The 15,279-nt window shown below is 35.2% G+C and overlaps 1 protein-coding gene across 2 annotated transcripts in view; it reads right to left on the reverse strand.

The window, feature by feature from the left end:
• Window positions 1–222: 222 nt before the first annotated feature.
• Window positions 223–15,279, reverse strand: part of ecpas (Ecm29 proteasome adaptor and scaffold) — a 144,806-nt gene continuing 129,749 nt past the window's right edge. For both annotated transcript variants that reach the window (XM_039759395.1, XM_039759394.1), the window contains exons 38-49: window positions 15,008–15,074; window positions 14,386–14,477; window positions 14,238–14,304; window positions 11,031–11,222; window positions 8,790–9,001; window positions 8,565–8,608; window positions 7,918–8,110; window positions 6,361–6,499; window positions 4,996–5,101; window positions 3,873–3,958; window positions 1,377–1,448; window positions 223–1,296 (exon numbers count right to left, since the gene is read on the reverse strand). In XM_039759395.1, the coding sequence (XP_039615329.1) occupies window positions 1,157–1,296; window positions 1,377–1,448; window positions 3,873–3,958; window positions 4,996–5,101; window positions 6,361–6,499; window positions 7,918–8,110; window positions 8,565–8,608; window positions 8,790–9,001; window positions 11,031–11,222; window positions 14,238–14,304; window positions 14,386–14,477; window positions 15,008–15,074 (1,410 nt within the window). In that variant the 3' untranslated portion in view covers window positions 223–1,156. The remainder of the gene's footprint in view (window positions 1,297–1,376; window positions 1,449–3,872; window positions 3,959–4,995; window positions 5,102–6,360; window positions 6,500–7,917; window positions 8,111–8,564; window positions 8,609–8,789; window positions 9,002–11,030; window positions 11,223–14,237; window positions 14,305–14,385; window positions 14,478–15,007; window positions 15,075–15,279) is intronic.

The following is a 15,279-nucleotide window of genomic DNA, read 5'->3' on the forward strand; positions in this document are numbered from 1 at the left end:
TGTCGGACCAGCTCTGTGATCCAGAGAGACATGAGAGATACATGCACTTCATTCTAATGAAAACTCATAATTGCCTGCATCACTTTTCCATTCATCAGTGACAAGGTCATTATGTAATTTACTTCAAACCTTACAGTTGTCAGAGAATAATTGCACTCTGTATGTAATCAAGTTGGGAAAAAGTGGATATGTGAAAGCAAAGCATTGCAAGGTTAATAAATATAATGTTCAAAAAATAATCTTTACTCAAGGAGCTTTACATTATTTTACTTCTGAAAATCTGCAAGCATAACTGCAGACAGACAATAACAATCACAACGTCATTTGGACAGTGGTAGAAGCAACAATGCACGCCACTCTTCCTTTACCAGCTCGGCTGAAAAAGTAAATTATTCACACTATTGTTCTATTAGCAATTGTAATTATTTTATTCAGTGAAACCATACTTGAACTGTTTCTAAATAATTTTGTTTTTGAAATGAAATTATTGAGCTATCTTATGTCTTACAAGGAAACAGAAACCAGTTTTTTGGTGGTATACTGCAGTTGCAAGTCATGCCCAGTTTGAGCTCTGAACTGTGTTTTAAGTTAAAAATAGTGCAATTAATTTCATGTGGTAGCACAGGCATCATTACAAGAGTCTAAGGTTTGTTTTCAAAGATTTAGAGGAACAAAATAGTCTAATATATTAATCTCAAAGCAGTTAACCCTCAAAATGCTGTATAGCAGGCACTGTTACAGTACATTGCTAGAAACCTCTCCTGCTTAGCACTATTATCTGTGCTACATGTCAAACAGAGCTTGATATCTAAAATACCAATGCAACGTTCACTTTAATAGTAACAATTTTAACACCCCCCCCCCACACACAAAAAAATACACTCACAATTACACATATATCCAAAAACTCCCAATTGTTGGACATACTGTATTACAGTTCTCAATAATACTGGACAAATGTTATATTCTAAGCCTTAGACATGTCTTTTTCAATCCACCACATATAAGCCCTATTTATACAAACTTTTAACATAAGTGTTCATTAAGTCTGCAAAAAAGCCAATATGTTCAGGTGTATCATCAGACAACAGTAAAAGGGTAACGCTGACAATCAGGTTTACATCAAGGTGTATTCAAACTGCAGCATGATTACACTTCATAAGTGACCTTCTAGTTCTTTTCTAAGTGCAGCAGCTTTATCCTTTAAATCTGCTCTGACATCTGACTCCATGCTGGCAAGAGAATCTAACAGCTGTCTTCTGCAGTCATCTGACAAACTCTCCCAACGACTAAATTCTGCAATTAAAAAAAAAAAAGAATTTGCTGAATGATGCTGCATACATAAATTTAAAACATTAAATAAAAAATGCACAAACCATTTGTTTTCTTAAAGAGCAGCTCAACAATTGATAAAGCTTCCATTCTTACAGAGGAGTAGCGTTTATTTTCTAAAAGAAAACAAAGAAAAATATAAGCTAAGCATACAGTATGCCACATGAGATTCTCTCCTAACAAACAAGATGTGAATTTTCTGAAATGAGATTTGAATGCAAAAATTGAATAGTAATAAAACAAAATGAGGATTTGCCTAGTTTTATAGTAAGAAACCATGCAGGAGAAGGTTATGTAACTAATTAAAAATATTCAGAAATAAGGACACTACAACATGAATCTTAGTCCACAGAGTAATAAAGATCGATCAGTGTTTTGAGCAGTCCTTGAAGATCCTGGGCTAGGCACCATTCACCACATATTAATAAGATAAATGAACTTCACTGGTCCTGAGAGGTAATTCCTGAATAATCAACAATAAAGGTTTCAAGTCACACATTTGTAACAAGTTCATTAATGATTCAGGTTAACGCCAAATAGGAATAGGCAGTTTTGCTTACAAGGTTATTTTCAAGTGTACAGAGCATAGTGAAATTCTTATTTGCATGCTGTGTCCTATAATTAATAGGACTGATAGTGTAGTAACCAAGCACGTCTTCTGTTAAACTGAAATTTCTTCTGACATAGAAGTACGCCTATGCCGGTAGACAGTTCACTTGCTCACGGTTACTCGCATTTTTTTAGACAGCAAATTTTCAACAATGTATCAGAGCACCCTGTAATAGTCAAATGTAAACAAGCAGTAGCAATTCAAATTTAGAAAATGATCAGGGGTATAATGAATACACAAACACTTCAAAGCAAAACAATCCACATTCCGCAGGAAATTCATGAGTATGAAACAAAGTAATGTGGTGTGCCAATAATATTAAGTGAAAGCAATAAAAGCTACTTCATCTCACTGTAGGAAGATGCACTAAATTGTGTGTTGTGGCACAAACAATCAAGAAAGATGCATCTTGCTCAGAGAGGCAACAGTCCAAGTAGGGTGTCATGCATAATGAAAATCTCAGAATGTCACACCTTCTTTAGATGAAAAGAAATTCACACTGTCCTCATGGACATTGCAGGGATACAGCAGTAAGGCTCATTTCCCTCTTGAAAAATGATACCAGGCACGTTGCACAAATGTTCATGTTGTGAGTCATGGGATGTCCTCAACATTTTATCGAGTCAAAATGCCCTCAACAAGTGGCAAAGGCAACCACATATTACAGGTGATATTATCTATGTCCTCCTGACATTCTTTGCCTTGGAAATGTGTCATACAAGAGGTTTGCCTAAGTTGCATAGTTGACCAGATAGTGTCCTAAGAGGGCCTTGGTTCCCAAGGGACAGGTGGAGTTTATTGTTAAGGAATGTTAATGTTATAACCAAACTAACTAGTTTGTTTCAGACATCTAGATGCCATGAATGTACTCCCACTGCCTATCACAATTCACCAGTACTCTTTTGTTGCTATCCATATCAAAACCATTATAACTAGTATAGGCAGGTTTCAGCAACTAATATTATCTGCAACACCTGCTATCACATTATTTTTTTATTTGGTGGATATTGATATAAGCAGCTAATTATTTGGAATCCATTAGCATCTCCCATCTCTCCCACCCCATAAGAAGTCTGCACGCCTTACCATGTTGACCTTTCAGGTTAGGTTTCATAGAAATTAGTTTCTGTGGGTAGTTCTTTATGTTTACTGCCACTCATATTAATGTAATTTAGAAATGTGACCATACATGGGGAAAAATGCTATACATTTCATATAGCTGAAACAATTTTTTCTTACAGGTGAGGAAAATTATCTTTATTTCAGTATTGTGATCAACACTGCACTCTTTGTGCAGAAAAAAAAGTCGTGTTTTAATTTTTTGAGGTTCATTACTGAATTAACATTGCAGTAATAATGAAATGTGCCTAACTGCCAAAATACAAATGTCAATAAGCAAAGCAGACCTCTCCACCAATCCCATTGGTTAGTACTTTTCAGAAATGCTCATAACATGGCACGAGATATTACGAGATCCACTTTCAGACTGTAATCTTAATTACTGCCATTGTGTCCATCACTGAAGATGAGACAGAAACTGGACTAGTAGTACCTAATTGTTAAAGACACTCAGTGCCATTGCTTTCCTCATTTATAAAAATTACAATCCTTCTGTGTGAGGTTGAGTTTCAGATAGTAGGGAAGGTATTTTATACAAATGAATATATGTGAAAGGAGGCAATGACATAGAAGGCACAACAATGGAGAACATGAGCACGTTTCGAACACTATAAAATTTAGTTTAAGACAGAAAACTTCCAAAAGATAAAAAAACAAATAAAATATAAAGACCAGAAAGTAACATACAACTATAGATATGGTTGAAATTAATATTATATTAAGCATTAATTTTCTAATAATTGTGAATGGTCAATTGTTCTAAGTTTTACAGAAAAAGGAATCAATAACAGCAGTAAATAACATTGCTTACCTAATGAAAATATGATTGCAGTGCTAGACTCAGTCAGTATTTCTGACAGTGCAGTACAGTCTATATGCTCTTTATCTAAAAGTAATCTTTAGAAAACAACAAGTTAGTATTTGGCACTGTAAATTATGGCCTTCATTCAAATTAATGGTGATTATACCAATTATTAATCAGGGTATGTACTCTTCTTAACATATTTTCACATTTTTCTCAATTAACATGATAATATAGTTACTATTTTTAGTCATAATTTCTGTGGAACTCAAGCAGCAAGTCCATAAAATGTAAACTTTCTGGAATGTGTTTAAATATCCTATAGGCACTTTAATTCTTTGCCAGTTAGAGATAACACAGGGTATTTAGAAACTGGAAACTAATCCTTGATTTTTTTTAGCCATTTTTCATTTAATTCTTTCTAGAATTGAACTATGCACAATGGGCATTTACTTAGTAGATATACAATTTAAAAAGAATAAAATTTATGATTTAGCTGGACAACTTTACAGCTTTAAAGGTATATATTATAGTGAACAAACGTAAGCAGTACATAATTTAAATTGTAATTACTTGAAAAAAAACTAACTTCAATAAAAGCATACTTTCCCAACAGCAAGCCTATCTATTTACTGTTAAATTCCACATTTATTAATAAATAATTAGGATAACAATAGTATCAGTTTTATTATATATCAACAGAGCAATACACACAAAACCCATTTAATCCAAGAAGGGCAGCAGTAGATGCAAGGCAGGAAACAACCCATTGTCAGAGACAGAGAGAGATATTAGTAATAATATTTAACAAAAAATGACTCATCAATTATAAGGAATTTAAGTATTATCTTCTTAGATAATTTACTAGATAATTTACTGTTGTAGAGTATCATATTATGCTTTACAAAACTAGACTAATCCCAATCTAAAATTAAGCATATGACATACAAATCATTTAATGAGATTTAGCAATTATGCAGCCTGAATCGAGTACTGCTGAAACAATACTGACTGCAGAAAAACTGGATTGTGATTCAAGTGTCAATTACTTATTGGGGGAAAATGCCCTGTTCTGCAACCAAAGTTACACATAAATAAACCTGGTTACAGAAAAACAGTTTATTCTGCTTACCCATTAAAATATGCTTTCATCGACTGTAGAACTGCCAGCTGCACTTTCCAGGTACTAAGTTTCAATCTTTCACACATCAGTTTGCACACATCGAATCGATACTGACCTGAAGTCAATAATATATACATTTTACATTAACCAAAATACATAACAGTGTAAGGTTAATGTTTCAAATAAACATCACTTTAAGAAAAATTCTGGATTAAATTATTTCATACTAGACTAGGGTCAAGAAAGTCTATTAACTTTAGATATACTAGCAAATTTTGTCCTGCATTTTAAAATTACTCTGAAAGCTGGAATTATATTCTTGGACAGCTGTTAGACTGCTTTTGTTGCTGTTTCTAGCTCCTGTTATATATTCTTCTAAGGACTAAGGTCTAGTACATTGTCACTTTGTTTTATGTTTTCCAAATTCACATTTTTATTTCCATACAGTGCAGCAGGGAGTGGTCTTTCTTAATGTTACAGCAATGTTTATAAAAAGAATTCTCTAAAAATAAATAATGGTCAAAATCAGCTCAACAATGGCAACAGACAATATAGCAGGTTACAATTATTACAAACTGAATATATAATGCATAAAACAGAATCACAGTCTGTATTATTGGACTTGTATGCCATTCTCTATCATTCCTTAAAAGGGAAAGGTGAATGTGGCAGGTAAGGGATTCAGATTGTGGGGAAGGCAGAGGAGTGTCAAACCTTTGGATTAACAGAATAATTCTCCATGGGGCAAGAAAAAAACAGTCATTAATATGACAAGTGATTATTTTAAGTGACCTGTTTGCTTCAGAGTACGCACTGACAGAGATGGTCGGTCACCTGGATGACTGTGATCTTTGATAATATTGACTGCCAATGGCACATCCAATTTTAGTTTTCAGTTTTTTCAGCTATTTTCACAATTTAATGCAGTTTGTGTTTTAAGTGAAGGGAACTAAGCTGTTAAGTACAGTGTAAGAATTGTGTTAGTAATTTCTTCAGTAACTTCCTCTGGGGCTTAACTTGAGCAAGTTTAGGTACAACATCATACATGCAATAGAACTGCACACTGCAAAACAATACATGGTGGAGGAAAGGTACACATTTTTATATTCCCTGGCTATAACAAAAATCAGTTTTTTGAATTGTATGTCTCAGGACTTAAGGGTGTCCAAGTGCGCTTTCATGTAGTTTTTGAACCAGAACCTTAGTGCCACTGTAAAAGGAAAATAACCCAACCATATAGAAAAAAGGTATCTTTATATGGTTTTTGTGATCATAAAAATTTAGATTTAGTGTTTTAATATAAGAAAGCTACACAGTACACTTATTAAAACAAATTGTAGTAGCACAATTATACAGTACCAATTAATTTCTAACCTTGGGTTACAGGATTTTTAGGCCAGGCTTTACCAATAGTTTCAAAGGCACATAATACAGACTCCATTTGTAGTTCTTTCTCTTTTTCCTCCATTTCTTCCTCTTCTTCTTTCTGACTCAGTACATTAGTAGGAGAATGCTGAAAAAAATGTTATAAAGATTATATATTACTTATTATTTGGCTGACAGCTGTATCGAACAATTTACAACATTTGAGATTTTTTATTTTCCAATTGGAACACAAGCAGGTAGAGTCACTTGTTCACAGTCACACAGTGTCAATAGCAAGATTCAAACCCACAATCTTAGGGTTTGAAGTCCAAAGCCATATCCACTTTGTTACAATGTCTGCCTGTTAAGATGCTATGTACCATAATGTGGTAGAATCTGAATAGCTTTATGGAGCCAGCAATCTGTGCTTAATTCCAGGCCATATCACAGTATTATTTTCCAATATTAGCTGGGTAACGAAAATGTCAAACTCAGCAAATGTAATAAGGGGCTTGGGTTATGTCCAAACTCCATATAAGTATAGTATCTGCAAACTGGCAAAACTGATGTTCGAATGACTTTTCAGACCTTTTCATGGGTATTATTATAATGAATATTTAACTGCAAACAATTATTAATAAACAGTATACAAGAGCTAAGTAATGTATGAAACTAAAAAAATAAATGTGTCTATTGAAGCACTGTGATGTGCTTTTATTTTTCAACTGAGTCAACCAACACCCAAACAATATATACCACTTTATAAAAGGTGCTTTACAAATAAATATATGTTATTATTTCTATGCTGATAGGCTTTGTCATGTCTTTATTTTTAATGTTGTGTTCATACAGAATATTTCTGGTTACCTACAGTGTATACCAGCGCAGAGAGAAACTGACACAGAAGGGGATGGCCGCTATGGGTATTGTCTTGGAAGGAAGTAGAGAAGATTACTTCAAAATAAGTAAAAGGAGGGGTCTATGCTGGACCGTACCACCTACTCAAAATGTGAAAACTAATTTTTGGAGATAGTCCAATAGAGTTTCCAGCCAATAGTTTTCAGCATGTGGATCCCTGACTAGGCTGTACTGGTCTTTTACATTGTACAAGGAGGATCCCCAATTGCATATTTGATTAAGGTTCTTGTGGCCATTAGACGATCCCTGACCTCAGAAGTGATTTTGTGAGTTTATCTGGCATAACAAATAAGTTGGGGGTAAAATATTGGTCCAAGCTTCATAAGTAGGAGGAACATGCCAGGGTCCTTAAAGAGACGGGGTTGATGGAAAGAGTGATTTTTTATCTTAAAGCTGGGTGTGTTGACATGCCACCTTTACATAGGACTAAAGGCCTGTCTACACAGGCCCAGTAGACCTTGTTCATTTCAATTGAAACATACTTCTTATTACAAATGACTGTCAATCCTTTTCCTGCTGATCAACATACAAAAAACTTTTTTGTTAACTGTTCATTTAGCTTTAACTTAGGTTAATATACAATAATGCACTTTCAGAAGTAACTATGCATTTAGTATTCTGTCTTAATGTCTACAATTAATAAAATACCTTTTTCAACAATGGAACCACAATTTCTGATAACTCCTGGAATCGATCATCTTGCGTAGAATGCAAGACATCTCCAGCACATTTCAAAGCTGCTATTTTATATTTGAGACTCTCTTTGCGACATTCTTTTAGAACTAAATCAGTGATTTCTGTTAAGTGGGGCTGGCCTGGTACAGACTTCTGCAGTTCTTCACTAAAAGACAAAAAAAACATTTGTGAATACAGTCTGTTATGATGGCGACATTGCATTCTGATGTCATATTTATCTTTACATTATATGTATTTTCAAAGAATACAATGAAATCTCAATTGATTAATGTTTTCTGAAGATAAGGTAAATACCTAATGTAGTCTGCTTTAAATTATTAAGCTTTTTTTTTTCCTGATGGCGCAAAATATATTTTTCATACAGAATCTTCACTCATATTTAGCCATATATGAAAACATCTTATTTGCAATTCAGACCAAACCCAAGGCAAGTACAACCTTCATATATGTCCAACTAAAATTGCTCAAAATAATCAAAACCTGACTACTATTTTTAACCTCCTTCAGAGTACAATTAATCAACTTTTGGCCATTTTAGAGGGATCTGAATACAAGTATAACTTTTATTTGAAAAATACAAAAATACATTTAACATTTACCTGCATGCAGATACTACACATCCTATTGCCTTTAGAAGTTCCTCCTAAAATGATGTAGAAAAATATAGTATTAATTTGTTACTCTCCTTTTTCTTTTGATACATATCAGTGTTACAAGGAATGAGATTACCTCTAAATAAACAAAACAAAACTTAACATACAGGAGGCATCTTTTAAAAACATTCTTTTAAGGCATCAATTCAAACTTCTGCATAACAAACTTACTTTTCCTGCCCAGGTCCTGCCTGCCAAACCCTCTAGTAAAGCGCCCAAAACCATCCCCAAGTGCGGAGCCACCAAAGATCCTGTTTGTTGTTTGGCTATGGAGGCCATTGTAGCTGCACCTTGTGCTTTCATTTTCCATGACTGAGACTGCAGTGCTTTTTGAGAAATGGCTATTAGCTCCTTCATGTACAGTCTAATCCCACCAAATGTACCTGAAAAGGACAGTTAAGACTTTAAAATGATATATGCTTAATTTTAAGAAAGACAAGTGAATAATTTCAAATTAAATTTATGTTTCATTCACATTAATGAAAGTCTTAGTGAATTAATATAAACCCATACATTTTCTGAAACACTCCTTTTCAAGTACAGAGCTACAAGGAGCTAACACTTAAACTGCTAGCACATTATAGGACTTCTAATTGGAGGGGATGTCAGACATAATGACTTTAGCGGCTGGATCTTGTCACTCTGTGGATACTAGATTACACAAATAGGAATTGTGGGATATGACAATTTAAACAACTCAGTGAAGACTTTTCAGCAAAGTTTAGTCAATTAACAAAACTTTCCAGGTTTGATTAGTTTAACTGTCATCTAGGTCTTTTTATTTACCCTTTCCAATTCTGTCCTGGTACAACAAATACAAAACAATAAAACTTAGAGATTCTTTATTTCCTCATGACTGTTTTCTACACACTGTACTTCCAGGTGAGCACTAATTGATTGTCATCTCATGCACACACACACAAGCACACCCTTAATTTGTGTAGCAAGCTGCAGACCAGTCTGGCTAATCTGCTGGTGATGCCAATAACATGATTTACGTTCACAGGTGCACACAGCAACCGCCCCCAGCTTACTAAGATTATGTAAATGAGTTTTATAACTGAAAACCACTGGAGGAGTCATGTAATGTGATGGGGGCTTAACCCAGGTAGCTCTGGGTAACAGAAGGAATGCCAGCCCATCACAGGGTAATACTGACGCACACTCATTCATACGTAGCAAATTCTACGTCACCAATAAAGTTAAACCCTCATTTTGAATTGTTAAAGCAAACAAGAGAATTTAAGAAAAGTAAGACAGGCTCATGATACCACTAGGAAAACAGAATCTATTATCAAAAACAACTGTACTTGAGGACAGCTCCATACAGCAACACTAGTTGCCGACTAATCATACATTTTAAAATGCTACAAAATGTTGATGTTCCTGAAAAGTTATCCTTAATATAAATCCTAAAAGTAATACTATAATTATTAATACAAATATGAAGTCTGTTTTAATTGTTTAGTTTATCACAAACAACCCACAGTAAAAAAAATAACCACAATGCTATTCCTATTAACAAAATGACTCCCTTTTGCTGGTCTTACAAATCTAAGGAGTGTATTCACCTAATATTGTGCAGCACTTTTACTGTGCAAGATATGGGAATGTGTTGAACACTGGCATTTATCAGTGTGTCACAGCTACTAACTAACCTGTGGTCACAATGCACACTTGCTACAATTAATGAACCAACCAAAAAACAAAGTGAAAAGAAGGCGACAGAATCATTAAGGAAAATGATGGCTTGATATTATTCTATTCAGTTTTTAAAGCTGCACAGTTGTCACTGCCGCAAACTCTCACAATGTTATCTGTTGAATAGCACCACCCTTTATGATTTATTTGTTATCTTCCACTTATTTGGTATTGTATGAGGACAAAAATGCAAGTGGTCACTACGGATACCATCCTCTGAAGTGGTCTGAATTGATCTGATTACAATCCAATCCAATATGTTTACATCTGGGTTTTAAAGCAGTCAATTGTAACTCAATCACATTCTGATCAACAAAAATGCTTTTAATGTCACCTGAACTAATATCCCTTTCAGGCATTTTTTCTATGGTGAAAAGCGCTAGAAAATCAACTATAATATACACAAGCAGCTGATTTTGCACAATGATCATTAAATAAATATTCGTAATGATGCAGCAATGGCTGTTCTCAGGTGCAAGCACTCTAATAAAACAGAAGCATAATTAAAGAGGGTTATTACTGTATAGGATCATGCAACATTTTAACATACAAATAAAAATACCTTTAACAGGAATAATTAAACTGATGGTTTGAAAATAAGTTTACTTAGGTCATTTAATCTTAATTGTTTTTACAAAACAGAGAAATTATTTAAAAATCTGTAAAAATTAAACAAATCACATCTAAATAAAAACATTTAATATGTAATACCTGGTACATTATCTTGCCAGACTTCAGTCCACAGGTTTCCATTTCCATTCTCGCCTTTCTCTTCATCTGGAACTTCATGCATCCCTAAGAATGCTAGTGGCAAAGCCTGCTCAGCATGATTTTTGAGAACATCTGGACTATAGTGTCCAATGGCATGTATAGTTAACGCACAGGACGTTTTATAGACTGGTTCTGAAACAGAAAATTTGACTAAGACAAAATCTAGGGTCTGTATGTATGAACAGTTAGAAGTCAAAAGAAAAATATGCAATTTAAACTAAATAAAAAAGAAATGTGTCATCTAGGAAAAAAAATCAAAACAGGATGGGAAAAACAAGGGAATCATATGCTCTGTTTGTAAACGGTACTTGTCATCTTATCCAATGTGATATTCATGTCTTGCTGTTGAGTTACCTACTATCAAACACAATTGTTCCTTTCTGGACAATAATGAACTGTTATCCCAAAGTCCACATGAAGCAGCTGTGTAACAGCAGATGAACACAAAACATCTGGGGTGAAAGGTGAATTGTGAGATTTTTCAGTGGGTGGTTGCAATGGATGCAGTATTTTGGGCTCAATATCAAAACTGTAAGGGTGAAGCAGAAGCTTTTTTTTGGATTTTCATATAGTCCAGATCACCATCATCACCTGTAGTAATGCAACCTGAACAAAACGATAAAGTTCTGAGTAGTAAAACAATGATTTTCTTAAATTGGAAAGTGGATGTTTCCACTTATCAAGAATGGATAAAGAACAGCAATTCAGGAGGATCTGCACACTTTAGCAAACTTGCATGTTCTCCCTGTGTCTGTGTGGGTTGCCTCCCACAGTCCAAAGACATGCAGGTTAGGTGCATTGGCGATCCTAAATTGTCCCTAGTGTGTGCTTGGTGTGTGTGTGTGTGTGGGGGGGTGTGTGCCCTGTGGTGGGCTGGCACCCTGCCCGGGGTTTGTTTCCTGCCTTGTGCCCTGTGTTGGCTGGAATTGGTTCCAGCAGACCCCCCGTGACTCTGTAGTTAGGATATAGCGGGTTGGAAGATGACTGACTGAATGAATTTTCACTAGACTTAAGAGCAGCTATTTGTGGTGGTTTGGGCATTTGGTTAGGTGATTACAGATGCTGATGTACTAGGTATAGCCCATTGGAAGATGATTCTAGAGCAGAACAGTAGAAAGATTAAATGGTCTAAAAATGTACTGAAATTCCGAAGCAGCAGGAGGCTTTTACCTGGTGAACAGCTTTAAGCATGCCAATGGCACTAATGTTTTCATGTGAAATGACAGAAAGCAAGTCTGACAGAAAAAGGGTTATTATGACTAAAAAATAAAGTCCTTAAAATGTTATAATTACATTTTAGTGAACTCAGACTTTGTAAGTGACATCACGTGAATGAGGTAAATATATTATTATAAGCAGATACCAAAAATGTGTCCCATCTGCTGGAGATATAGAGATGACAAATCTGCATTTAGAAAAAAGTGTTGCCATCAATTTGATACCTATGTGTGAAGTAGACAGGGCTAGGGTCCTCATTGTATCACTCCAAACCCTACTTCCAGACAGCCTAAAATTTATATTTATGGAGGTGTCAGACTATGCTCAACCCAATCAAGTGCTTCTAACTTCCCTCTTAAAATTGACCACAATTTTTTTTCTTGCCTGGGTGTAGAACCAACAATAGCAAGGACATTTCATTTCCAGTTAGAGCAGAGATTCATATATTTTTTTTTCTGATTACAAAGTAGTGTAAAATTGTCAACAAGCTTTTTAAATATTACTAGCCGAAGCCCGCCGTAGCATACAGCGGTGTAAGAATAGGAACGGAAAATGGTGAGAAAGGAATTCAGTATAACAAAGGCTAAGGAAACCACCGTCGCAGTATAACGAAAATAGCAAGCAGCAAAACCAATGCCAATGGTCGAGAGAGTAACTTCCTGTAGCAGGCTACGGAAAACATAGACATATATAGATAGATGCCGCATTCACTGTGTTGCCCAGTCGACACGATAAGTCGCGTCCGCCCTATTGCGAGTGGTAAAAGTGCCATTTAAACTAATACAGGTAGACGTGGAAACCAGATTTGCTGATGAAAAAACAATAACATTTTAAACAATATTATTTACTTACAACAGATTTTGGCGAATCATTTCCATGCAGTTATTTAAATCTATTTATACACTAAATGCGTGCGTATCCCACGGTCTTAGAGTTGGTGGGCGGGGCTCTCTGTTTTGCTTGTCCTTAGTTAGAGTTGGCGGGCAGGCTTTGGCGGTCGTGGCTCTCTGTCGTGCTTGCCCTTAGTTAGAGTTGGCGGGCGGGGCTCTGTGAGTTGGCGATTGTGGCTCTCTGTCTTGCGTGCAGTGTAACGTCAACGTGGCTCAGAAATGCATGTGGACTTTTGCACAGACGAAAGCGACTGAGGCTGTGTTTGGTGAGTTATTGTGTGCCTCAAGAGCGACGCTGGACTCGGGAGGACGGTTACAGTTGGCGTGCATGGCTCTTTTGTGCGTATCCCATGACACGGTAGGAGAGTAAGAGTTGGCGGGCGGGGCGCTGTCAAGCGTATCCCATGGTCTTAGAGTTGGCGGGCGGGGCTCTATCTTGCTTGGGCTCACTGTCTTGCGTGCCCTCAGTGTCTTGCTTGCGCTCACTGTCTTGCATGCCCTTAGTAAATTATATATATAGATGAATATATGTACATTTCACAATGAAGTCAGGAATTCAGGAAAAACTGTCAAGTATTGTAGAATGTACATAATGAATAATAAAGATACACACTTGAACCAAAAATTTTACTTAAAACCTTTGCTCAACTGTGACCATTTGAATACACTAATAGATAACACTATGCCAAATCTGTTAAAAGTTCCTTTTTTTAAACTGTATACATGCCTGCACTTGAAGCATGTAGTATAATGAAAAAATACTAAAGAAAATATAATATTTCAATTACATTATGAATTAATTCCTCATTATACATTGTCTAGCACAAAATGTTTATAATAAATCTGTTCACTTAGGTCACACTTAGATTACTTTTTTATTCTTGATAGATTGTATTAAATGTTCATTTACAGACATGAATCAAATGTATTCACTGTCTCAATCACCTTATTTAACTAGTGCATAATTTGAACAGATCTGTGATTTCATACTAAAGTATCTCACTATAGCAATATTATTCCTATTGAACAAACTAAATACCTTCTTTTTCCAGATACCAGGTGCTAAGCCTCTGAAGAAGCTTTTCAACACTACTGTCTTTTGCAGTCTGAAAAAAAATTTCTTGGGTTACTTCACAAAAACTTTCCACCTCAAAGAGACTATTCTTTAATTCTGAATTTCTGCTTACCCGAACCAAATGTCCCAATGCAAAAGCAAATGATTTCTGAACTACACTACTACGGTCATTCAAGCCATTCAGCAAAGCACTCATCAGTTTACCTGTAAAATAAAATACATTGAAGAAGAAAAAAAAAAATCTACAAAACTAATCAATAACAACAAAACCTCTGCATATCTGTTTTGATCATATGTATTATGACACTACGTTGTTGGACATTTTGACTAAACTCTGAATGTTCACTAGCTTCAAATTAAGCATCAGACTGTTTCTAAATCTGTTTCTTGTACAAGATTATAAACATTATTTCTTGCCTCAAAGAATAGTGAGGAAGTTGTGGTTAGTTTCAATATCTGTACCATTACGGGCTGATAAAAATCAACATGTTAAATTTCTCCTGACAACTTTTTGCCCTTTTTATCCTAAATGTTTCCAATGAATGCCCTTCAATTACGTTTATTTGTAACATACAGCAGTCCACACTATCACTCCATTTTTTAGAGAACTGGTAAAATATATATACGATAGTTACCGTTTAGGTTTGATAAAGTCTGTCTTTTCTTTACGTTTTACTGTACAATTAATCAATTCTGAGATATAATTACAAATACAATCATAAAAAGCCACATACCAGCAAATGGTTTGAGGTCCTGAGGACACTGCACTGTCAGAGACATTATCACACTAGCACAACCACCCTATTAGAAAAAACAAACAAATACATTTTCAGTAAAGTATTCTCAAGGCTAAATTTATAACCCTGTGGAGTTAGTTTTCTAAAATTTAGATGACTGTTAAAAGCAAGCAATCCTTAAAGTCAGTTGTGGTAGACAGGGATAGGTTCAGGGGACAGGTCCACTGAGGCACTTGCTTTCGACTGCCACCTAAGCCAAAAGCACCGGA

This window comes from Polypterus senegalus, chromosome 7, assembly GCF_016835505.1.
Source record: "Polypterus senegalus isolate Bchr_013 chromosome 7, ASM1683550v1, whole genome shotgun sequence".
NCBI classification, from domain to species: Eukaryota; Metazoa; Chordata; class Cladistia; order Polypteriformes; family Polypteridae; genus Polypterus; species Polypterus senegalus.